General features: G+C 49.0%; 1 protein-coding gene across 1 annotated transcript in view; it reads left to right on the forward strand.

Annotated features, from left to right (window-relative positions):
* Positions 1 to 10,933, forward strand: part of LOC139581679 (ephrin-B1-like) — a 140,368-nt gene extending 129,435 nt beyond the window's left edge. The window contains exon 5 of the mRNA XM_071411691.1: positions 7,143 to 10,933. Within this exon, the coding sequence (XP_071267792.1) occupies positions 7,143 to 7,549 (407 nt within the window). The 3' untranslated portion in view covers positions 7,550 to 10,933. The remainder of the gene's footprint in view (positions 1 to 7,142) is intronic.
* The last annotated feature ends 878 nt before the right edge of the window (positions 10,934 to 11,811 follow it).

Consider the following 11,811-nt stretch of genomic DNA (forward strand, 5'->3'; position numbering starts at 1 on the left):
AAGACCAACGTCAACTTACCAACATTACGATCAGGAATACGACTTTCCCGAAGCGGATCCTCTGTTCGGACCACCACCCAGGACAATGGATCTAATTCCTGGAGTCGACTCAAAACAACGGTGCCGCAGAAGGGGCAGACGAAGCGGCCACCTGGCCAGGCTCCGTAGACGTGCACATCGAGTATAGAATTTTGAGCAAGGGTTGCCTTCCAGAGAGACATCAGAGATTGTAACATTCTCTGTTTCACGGAAACATGGCTCTCTCGGGATATGTTGTCGGAATCGGTTCAGCCACCGGGCTTCTCCATGCATCGCTCCGACAGAGATAAACACCTCACTGGGAAGAGGAAGAGCGGGGCTGTATACTTCATGATTAATGACTCATTGTGTAATCATAACAACATACAGGAACTCAATTCCTTCTCCTCACCCTACCTAGAATTCCTTACAATCAAATGTGGGCCATTTTACCTACCAAGAGAATTCTCGTCAGTTATAGTCACAGCTGTGTACATTCCCCCTCAAGCGGACACGAAGACGGCCATCAAGGAACTTTTCTGGACTATATGCAAACTGCAAACCATGCATCCTGAGGCTGCATTTATTGTAGCTGGGGATTTTAACAAAGCAAATTTGAGAACAAGGCTACCTAAATTCTAACAGCATATTGATTGCGCTACGCGCATGGGAAATACCCCCGTCCACTGCTACTCTAACTTCCGCGATGCATACAAAGCCCTCCCTTTGGCAAATCCGCCCACGACGCCATCTTGCTCCTACTGTCTTATAGGCAGAAACTCAAATAGGATTTTTTTATTTATTTTTTATTTCACCTTTATTTAACCAGGTAGGCTAGTTGAGAACAAGTTCTCATTTGCAACTGCGACCTGGCCAAGATAAAGCATAGCAGTGTGAACAGACAACAACACAGAGTTACACATGTAGTAAACAATAAACAAGTCAATAACATGGTAGAAAAAAAGAGAATCTATATACAATGTGTGCAAAAGGCATGAGGAGGTAGGCAATAAATCAGATAATTACAATTTAGCAGATTAACACTGGAGTGGTAAATCATCAGATGATCATGTGCAAGTAGAGATACTGGTGTGCAAAAAAAGCAGAAAAGGAAATAAAAGCAGTATGGGGAGGGTGAGGTAGGTAAATTGGGTGGGCTATATACCGATGGACTATGTACAGCTGCAGCGATCGGTTAGCTGCTCGGATAGCAGATGTTTAAAGTTGTTGAGGGAGATAAAAGTCTCCAACTTCAGAGATTTTTGCAATTCGTTCCAGTCGCAGGCAGCAGAGAACTGGAAGGAAAGGCGTCCAAATGAGGTTTTGGCTTTAGGGATGATCAGTGAGATACACCTGCTAGAGCGCGTGCTACGGGTGGGTGTAGCCATCGTGACCAGTGAACTGAGATAAGGCGGCACTTTACCTAGCATAGCCTTGTAGATGACCTGGAGCCAGTGGGTCTGACGGCGAACATGTAGCGAGGGCTAGCCGACTAGGGCATACAGGTCGCAGTGGTGGGTCGAATAAGGTGCTTTAGTAACAAAACGGATGGCACTGTGATAAACTGCATCCAGTTTGCTGAGTAGAGTATTGGAAGCCATTTTGTAGATGACATCGCCGAAGTCGAGGATCGGTAGGATAGTCAGTTTCACTAGGGTGAGTTTGGCGGCGTGAGTGAAGGAGGCTCTGTTGCGAAATAGAAAGCCGACTCTAGATCTGATTTTGGATTGGAGATGTGTGATATGAGTCTGGAAGGAGAGTTTGCAGTCTAGCCAGACACCTAGGTACTTATAGATGTCCACATATTCTTGGTCAGAACCGTCCAGGGTGGTGATGCTAGTCGGGCGTGCGGGTGCAGGCAGCGAACGGTTGAAGAGCATGCATTTGGTTTTACTAGCGTTTAAGAGCAGTTGGAGGCCACGGAAGGAGTGTTGAATGGCATTGAAGCTCGTTTGGAGGTTGGTTATCACAGTGTCCAAAGAAGGGCCAGAAGTATACAGAATGGTGTCGTCTGCGTAGAGGTGGATCAGGGAATCGCCCGCAGCAAGAGCAACATCATTGATATATACAGAGAAAAAAATCGGCCCGAGAATTGAACCCTGTGGTACCCCCATAGAGACTGCCAGAGGACCGGACAGCATGCCTTCCGATTTGACACACTGAACTCTGTCTGCAAAGTAGTTGGTGAACCAGGCAAGGCAGTCATTAGAAAAACCGAGGCTACTGAGTCTGCCGATAAGAATATGGTGATTGACAGAGTCGAAAGCCTTTGCCAGGTCGATGAAGACGGCAGCACAGTACTGTCTTTTATCGATGCCGGTTATGATATCATTTAGTACCTTGAGCGTGGCTGAAGTGCACCCGTGACCGGCTCGGAAACCGGATTGCACAGCGGAGAAGGTACGGTGGGATTCGAGATGGTCAGTGATCTGTTTGTTGACTTGGCTTTCGAAGACCTGGATGTACCAGTGACAAGAACCATTCAACACTGGTCCGACCAATCGGAAGCCACGCTTCAAGATTGTTTTGATCACGTGGACTGGAATATGTTCCGGTCAGCCTCAGAGAACAACATCGACCTATACGCTGACTCGGTGAATGCGTTTATAAAGAAGTGCATTGGAGATGTTGTACCCACTGTGACTATTAAAACCTACCCTAACCAGAAACCGTGGATGGATGGAAGGGCATTGGAGATGTTGTACCCACTGTGTATATTAAAACCTACCCTAACCAGAAACCGTGGATGGATGGAAGTGCATTGGAGATGTTGTACCCACTGTGACTATTAAAACCTACCCTAACCAGAAACCGTGGATGGATGGAAGTGCATTGGAGATGTTGTACCCACTGTGACTATTAAAACCTACCCTAACCAGAAACCATGGATGAATGGCGGCATCCGCGAAAAACTGAAAACACGATCCACCGCATTTAACCATGGAAAGAGGTCTGGGAATATGTCTGAATATAAACAGTGTAGTTATTCCCTCCGCAAGGCAATCAAACAAGTGAAATGCCGGTACAGGGACAAGGTGGAGTCGCAATGCAACGGCTCAGACACAAGACGTACAGTATGTGGCAGGGTTCTACAGGAAATCGCAGACTACCAAAAGAAAACCAGCTACTTCACGGACACCGATGTCACGCCAGACAGACTAAACACCTTCTTTGCACGCTTTGAGGATAATACAGTGCCACCGTCGCGGCCCGCTAACAAGGACTGCGCCCCCCCCTCTCTTACTCTGTAGCTGACATGAGTAAAACATTTAAACGTGTTAGCCCTCGCAAGGCTACTGGCCCAGATGGCATCCCTAGCCACGTCCTCAGAGCGTGCTCAGACCAGCTGGCTGGTGTGTTTACAGACATATTCAATCGCTCCCTATCCCAGTCTGTTGTCCCCACATGCTTCAAGATGGCTACCATTTTTCCTGTACCCAAGAAGGCAACGATAACTGAATTAAATGACTACAGCCCCGTAGCACTCACTTCTGTCATCATGAAGTGCCTTGAGAGACTAGTCAAGGATCATATCACCTCCACCCTACCTGATACCCTAGACCCACTTCAGTTTGCATACCGCCCCAATAGATCCACAGACAATGCAATCGCCACCACACTGCACACTGCCCTATCCCATCTGGACAAGAGGAATACCTATGTAAGAATGCTGTTCATTGACTACAGCACAGTATTCAACACCATAGTACCCTCCAAGCTCATCATCAAGCTTGAGGCCCTGGGTCTCAACCCCGCCCTGTGCAATTGGGTCCTGGAATTTCTGACAGGCCGCCCCACAGGTGGTGAAGGTAGGAAACAGCATCTCCACTTCACTGACCCTCAACACTGGGGCCCCACAAGGGTGCATGCTCAGCCCTCTCCTGTACTCCCTGTTCACCCACGACTGCGTGGCCATGCACGCCTCCAACTCACTCATCAAGTTTGCAGACGACACAACAGTAGTGTGCTTAATTACCAACAACGACGAGACAGCCTAGAAGGAGGAGGTGAGGGCTCTGGGAGTGTGGTGTCAGGAAAACAACCTCTCACTCAATGTCAGGAACTTCAGGAAACAGCAGAGGGAGCACCCCCCTATCCACATCGAAGGGACAGTAGTGGAGAAGGTGGACAGTTTTAAGTTCCTCGGCGTACACATCACAGACAAACTGAAACGGTCCAGCCATACAGACAGCGTTGTGAAGAAGGCGCAACGGCGCCTCTTCAACCTCAGGAGGCTGAAGAAATTTGGCTTGTCACCCAAATTCCTGAAAAACTTTTACAGATGCACAATCAAGAGCATCCTGTCGGGCTGTATCACAGCCTGGTACGGCAACTGCACCGCCCTCAACCGCAAGGCTCTCCAGAGCGTGGTGCGGTCTTCACAACACATCACCGGGGGCAAACTACCTGACCTCCAGGACACCTACAGCACCCGATGTCACAGGAAGGCCAAAAAGATCATCAAGGACATCAACCACCCGAGCCACTGCGTGTTTACCCCGCTTTAATCCAGAAGGAGAGGTCGGTACACGTGCATCAAAGCTGAGACGAGAGACTGAAAAGCAGCTTCTATCTGAAGGCCATCAGACTGCTATACAGCCATCACTAACACAGAGAGGCTGCTGCCTACATTGAGACCCAATCACTAGCCACTTTAATAAATGGATCACTAGTCACTTTATACAATGCCACTCTAAATAATGCCACTTTAATAATGTTTACGTATCTTACATTACTCATATCACATGTACAGTTCATCCACTCCACAAATTTCTTGTTAAATTATAGTTTTGGCAAGTCGGTTAGGACATCTACTTTGTGCATGACACAAGTAATTTTTCCAACAATTGTTTACAGATTTCACTTATCATTCACTGTATCACAATTCCAGTGGGTCGGAAGTTTACATACACTAAGTTGACTGTGCCTTTAAACAGCTTGGAAAATTCCAGAAAATGATGTCATGGCTTTAGAAGCTTCTGATAGGCTAATTGACGTAATTTGAGTCAATTGGAGGTGTACCCGTCGATGTATTTCAAGGCCTACCTTTAAACTCAGTGCCTCTTTGCTTGACATCATGGGAAAATCAAAAGAAATCAGACAAGACCTCAGAAAAAAAACTGTAGACCTCCACAAGTCTGGTTCATCCTTGAGAGCAATTTCCAAACACCTGAAGGTACCACGTTCATCTGTACAAACAATAGTACGCAAGTATAAACACCATGGGACCACGCAGCCGTCATACCGCTCAGAAAGGAAAGGTCTCCTAGAGATGAACGTACTTTGGTGCGAAAAGTGCAAATCAATCCCAGAACAACAGCAAAGGACCTTGTGAAGATGCTGGAGGAAACAGGTACAAAAGTATCTGTATCCACAGTGAAACGAGTCCTATATCGATATAACCTGAAAGGCCTCTCAGCAAGGAAGAAGCCACTGCTCCAAAACCGCCATAAAAAAGCCAGACTACGGTTTGCAACTGCACATGGGGACAAAGATTGTACTTTTTGAAGAAATGTCCTCTGGTCTGATAAAGGAGGGACTGGTGCACTTCACAAAATAGATGGCACCATGAGGCAGGAAAATGATGTGGATATATTGAAGCAACATCTCAAGACATCAGTCAGGAAGTAAAAGCTTGGTTGCAAATGGGTCTTCCAAATGGACAATGACCCCAAGCATACTTCCAAAGTTGTGGCAAAATGACTTAAGGACAACAAAGTCAAGGTATTGGAGTGGCCATCGCAAAGTTCTGACCTCAATCCTATAGAAAATGTGTTGGCAGAACTGAAAAAGTGTGTGCGCGCAAGGAGGCCTACAAACCTGACTCAGTTACACCAGCTCTGTCAGGAGGAATGGGCCAAAATTCACCCAACTTATTGTGGGAAGCTTGTGGAAGGCTACCCGAAACGTTTGACCCAAGTTAAACAAACTTCTGACCCATTGCGAATGTGATGAAAGAAATAAAAGCTGAAATAAATCATTCTCTCCACTATTATTCTGACATTTCACATTCTTATAATAAAGTGGTGATCCTAACTGACCTAAGACAGGGAATATTTACTAGGATTAAATGTCAGGAATTGTGAAAAACGTAGTTTAAATGTATTTGGCTAAGGTGTATGTAAACTTCCGACTTCAACTGTATATACTGTATTTTATACCATCTATTGCACCATGCCAATACCGCTCAGCCATCGCTCATCCATATATTTATATGTATATATTCTTATTCATTCCTTTAGATTTGTGTGTATTAGGTAGTTGTTGTGGAATTGTTAGATTACTTGTTAGATATTACTGCATGGTCGGAACTAGAAGCACAAGCATTTCACTACACTCACATTAACATCTGCTAACCATGTGTATATAACATATATATATAACACCAATAACATTTGATTTGATTTTATATCTCACCTGGACGCTCCCCTGGCCTCTCACCTGGCCGCTCCCCTGGCCTCTCCCCTGGCCGCTCCCCTGGCCTCTCACCTGGCCGCTCCCCTGGCCTCTCCCCTGTACAACTGTGGCCTAGATGTTTGAAACATCTTTCTGTAGTCTAGGCTATTGGCTTGTCTGTGTCAGTCCTATTCATCTGAGTGATGTTGGGTGTTGACCACAGATTGCATTACAGGGTCATCTTGATTTTAAACTAATTCAATTAGATGACATCAATAGCGCTTGTCAAACCCCCTAAACAAATGTGAAGAATTCATCGTTGTTCTAGGCATTAATTTCGTTAAGCTTGGGTGGAAGGTAGCCTAGTGGTTAGAGCGTTGGGTCAGTAACCAAAAGGTTGGTGAATCAAATCCCCAAAATCTGTCGTTCTGCCCCTGAACAAGGCAGTTAACTCACTGTTCCTAGGCTGTCATTGTAAATAAGAATGAGTTCTTAACTGACTTGCCTAGTTAAATAAAGGTTAAATAAAGGTTAAATAAAGTTTAGATAAAGGTCAAATGAACATAGATTCCTGGTAACTGAATGCACAATTGGTTGCATTCTACAAACTCACCTTTTTCTTTATTTTTCTCTCTCTCCCTCTCCCCCCTCTCTCCCCTTCTCTCTTCCCCCCTCTCTCTCTCCCTCTCCCCCCTCTCTCCCCTTCTCTCTTCCCCTCCCTCCTCCAGACTCTATAAACCAGGACAACAGGTCAGGAGGTTCCAGCAGCAGTGACAGCATCCTGGGGTCAAAGGTTGCTGTGTTTTCAGCCATCGGAGCTGGCTGCATCATCTTCCTCCTCCTCATCCTCTTTCTCGTCATCCTGCTCATCAAGATGAGGAAGAGAGTCCAGAAGCACTCTCACGCCCAGCCACACCCCTCTGCCATGGCACTCAGCATGCTGTCCAATCAGAACAAGCTGCCTGGCAGCGTGGGCACAGCCGGGACGGAACCCAGTGACATCATCATCCCGCTGCGGACGGAGAATAACTACTGCCCTCACTACGAGAAGGTGAGCGGTGACTACGGACATCCTGTTTATATCGTACAGGAGATGCCTCCACAGAGCCCAGCAAACATCTACTACAAAGTCTGAGAGAGGAGGAGAGGAGAGAATATCTACTACAAAGTCTGAGAGGACGAGGAGAGGAGAGAATATCTACTACAAAGTCTGAGAGGACGAGGAGCACATAAATATCCTCTAAATGAGAAAAGCAAATGAACATCTACAATGTCCTAGAGGAGAGGAGCGATTGAACATCCACTATAGTGTGAGTTGAAGAGAGAAGGACAAGAGAGATTGAACATCCACTATAGTGTGAGTTGAAGAGAGAAGGACAAGAGAGATTGAACATCCACTATAGTGTGAGTTGAAGAGAGAAGGACAGGAGCGATTGATTACTCTGCTACTGGACTGTTTTATTTTAATTTGGGGACTTGGCTTTTAACAAGCCCGTGTTTTTCTACAACCTACTGACCTAAGGAAAGGACACCTGACAGTGGACTATGGACTGATCCAGAACAACTGAACTGACAGAAACTGTCCAGTACACCTCATCCTGTTGATGTGATGTTTTACCCTCTATCCCCCTGTCCTCTATCCCCCTGTCCTCTATCCCCCTGTCCTCTATCCCCCTGTCCTCTACCCCCCTGTCCTCTATCCCCCTGTCCTCTACCCCCCTGTCCTCTATCCCCCTGTCCTCTACCCCCCTGTCCTCTATCCCCCTGTCCTCTATCCCCCTGTCCTCTACCCCCCTGTCCTCTATCCCCCTGTCCTCTATCCCCCTGTTCTCTACCCCTGTCCTCTATCCCCCTGTTCTCTACCCCGTCCTCTATCCACCTGTTCTCTACCCCTGTCCTCTATCCCCCTGTCCTCTATCCCCCTGTTCTCTAACCCTGTCCTCTATCCCCCTGTGCTCTATCCCCCTGTCCTCTATCCCCCTGTCCTCTATCCATCTGTTCTCTACCCCTGTCCTCTATCCCTCTGTCCTCTATCCCCCTGTCCTCTATCCACCTGTTCTCTACCCCTGTCCTATATCCCCCTGTCCTCTATCCCCCTGTTCTCTACCCCTGTCCTCTATCCCCCTGTCCTCTATCCCCCTGTCCTCTATCCACCTGTTCTCTACCCCTGTCCTCTATCCCCCTGTCCTCTATCCCCCTGTTCTCTACCCCTGTCCTCTATCCCCCTGTCCTCTATCCCCCTGTCCTCTATCCCCCTGTCCTCTATCCCCCTGTCCTCTATCCCCCTGTCCTCTACCCCCCTGTCCTCTATCCCCCTGTCCTTTATGCCCTGTCCTCTATCCCCCTGTCCTCTATCCTCCTGTCCTCTATCCTCCTGTCCTCTATCCCCCTGTCCTCTACCCCCCTGTCCTCTATCCCCCTGTCCTCTATCCCCCTGTCCTCTATCCCCCTGTCCTCTATCCCCCTGTTCTCTACCCCTGTCCTCTATCCCCCTGTCCTCTATCCCCCTGTCCTCTATCCCCCTGTTCTCTACCCCTGTCCTCTATCCCCCTGTCCTCTACCCCCCTGTCCTCTATCCCCCTGTCCTTTATGCCCTGTCCTCTATCCCCCTGTCCTCTATCCCCCTGTCCTCTATCCCCCTGTACTCTATCCTCCTGTCCTCTATCCCCCTGTCCTCTATCCCCCTGTCCTCTATCCCCCTGTCCTCTATCCCCCTGTTCTCTACCCCTGTCCTCTATCCCCCTGTCCTCTATCCCCCTGTCCTCTATCCCTCTGTCCTATATCCCTCTGTCCTATATCCCCCTGTCGTCTATCCCCCTGTCCTATATCCCCCTGTCCTCTATCCCCCTGTCCTGACCTCCTGTTCTCTATCCTCCTGTCCTCTATCTCCCTGTCCTCTATCAACCTGTCCTCTATCCCCCTGTCCTCTATCCCCCTGTCCTCTATCTCCCTGTCCTCTCCCCCTGTCCTCTATCCCCCTGTACTCTATCCTCCTGTCCTCTATCCCCCTGTCCTTTATCCCCCTGTCCTCTATCCCCCTGTTCTCTACCCCTGTCCTCTATCCCCCTGTCCTCTATCCCCCTGTCCTCTATCCCTCTGTCCTATATCCCTCTGTCCTCTATCTCCCTGTCCTCTCCCCCTGTCCTCTATCCCCCTGTCCTCTATCCCCCTGTCCTCTATCCCCCTGTCCTCTATCCTCCTGTCCTCTATCTTCCTGTCCTCTATCCCCCTGTCCTCTATCCCCCTGTCCTCTATCCCCCTGTCCTCTATCCCCCTGTCCTCTATCCTCCTGTTCTCTATCCTCCTGTCCTCTCCCCCTGTCCTCTATCCCCCTGTCCTCTATCCCCCTGTCCTCTCCTCTAACCCTAACCAGACTGGGTTTCTGGGTTCAGTATCTTCCACTACAGTACTATCACTACACAGCACAGTGTACTAGTTACTAGACCACTACACCAGTGTGTGTGTGTGTATGTGTGTGTGTGTGTGTGTGTCAGGCAGGCCTCTCTGCTGGGGATCCAGGTAGCTCAGGTATCAGGCACAGTGTGTGTGTTCCTCTCTCCCCTCACACCTCTACTGTCTGCCTTACTGTCCGTAGTATGTTTGACGGGAGATTCCCTGGATCCTGCATCACTCCACAGACCTGTTGTATTTTGGTATATTTCCCTACAAATACACAATGTATAGAAGCTACGAGCTCACTGTTTCCTCCACTCTTTCACCAACACCATCACCCTCTCATTTTCCAATGGAGATGACCTGGGTCTGCACTGTTTATGGACAGGCCCTGCATCTCTGTGTGTGTGTGTGTGTGTGTGTGTGTGTGTGTGTGTGTGTGTGTGTGTGTGTGTGTGTGTGTGTGTGTGTGTGTGTGTGTGTGTGTGTGTGTGTGTGTGTGTGTGTGTGTGTGTGTGTGTGTGTGTGTGTGTGTGTGTGTGTGTGTGTGTGTGTGTGTGTGTGTGTGTGTGTGTGTGTGTGTGTGTGTGTGTATATATATATATATATATATATATATATATATTCCACCTGCCTGATAGGATCTTAGCCATGCTCCAGATATTTATTACCTCTTTTTAGTGCTGTGTGTTCTGGAGTGGGGGGGCGGAGGTTAAAACAGATAGTCATGTGATGGAAGAGAAGTCAGTAGGATGGAACTAAAGGAGAAAGGTGGGTGGGGGGGGGGGGGGGGGTTGAGTGTTGGCTCCGGTCTCTGGATGACTCAGCCGAGGCTAGAGTGACTCATCCTCTTAGAGTTGTGCTGTGAATGAAAATGATGTGCTGAATATTCCACACTCAACACACTGAACAAACCACAGCCAGAGAATAGAGAGGGAGCGAGAGAGACAGGGGGACAGAGAGAGACAGAGTGAGAGAGAGAGACAGGGGGAGAGAGAGAGACAGGGGGAGAGAGAGAGACAGGGGGAGAGAGAGAGACAGAGGGAGAGAGAGGGACAGAGGGAGAGAGACAGAGGGAGAGAGAGAGAGAGACAGAGAGAGAGAGAGAGAGAGAGAGACAGAGGGAGAGAGAGAGACAGAGGGAGAGAGAGAGACAGAGGGAGAGAGAGAGACAGAGGGAGAGAGAGAGACAGAGGGAGAGAGAGAGACAGAGGGAGCGAGACAGAGGGAGAGAGAGAGACAGAGGGAGCGAGTGAGACGGAGGGAGAGAGTGAGACGGAGGGAGAGAGACAGAGGGAGGGAGAGAGACAGAGGGAGGAGAGAGAGAGACAGAGGGAGAGAGAGAGAGAGAGACAGAGGGAGCGAGAGAGACAGAGGGAGCGAGAGAGACAGAGGGAGCGAGAGAGACAGAGGGAGCGAGAGAGACAGAGGGAGCGAGAGAGACAGACAGAGGGAGCGAGAGAGACAGACAGAGGGAGAGAGAGAGACAGACAGAGGGAGAGAGAGAGACAGACAGAGGGAGAGAGAGAGACAGACAGAGGGAGAGAGAGAGACAGACAGAGGGAGAGAGAGAGACAGACAGAGGGAGAGAGAGACAGACAGAGGGAGAGAGAGACAGACAGAGGGAGAGAGAGACAGACAGAGGGAGAGAGAGACAGACAGAGGGAGAGAGAGACAGACAGAGGGAGAGAGAGACAGACAGAGGGAGAGAGAGACAGACAGAGGGAGAGAGAGACAGACAGAGGGGGAGAGAGACAGACAGAGGGAGAGAGAGACAGACAGAGGGAGAGAGAGACAGACGGAGAGAGAGAGGGAGAGAGAGAGAGAGAGAGAGAGGGAGGGAGAGAGAGGGAGGGAGAGAGAGACAGACAGAGGGAGAGAGAGACAGACAGAGGGAGAGAGAGACAGACAGAGGGAGAGAGAGACAGACAGAGGGAGGGCGAGAGAGAGACAGAGGGAGAGAGAGAGAGAGAGAGACAGAGGGGGAGAGAGAGACAAAGGACA

The sequence above is a fragment of the Salvelinus alpinus genome, chromosome 7 (genome assembly GCF_045679555.1).
Source record: "Salvelinus alpinus chromosome 7, SLU_Salpinus.1, whole genome shotgun sequence".
Lineage (NCBI taxonomy): Eukaryota > Metazoa > Chordata > Actinopteri > Salmoniformes > Salmonidae > Salvelinus > Salvelinus alpinus.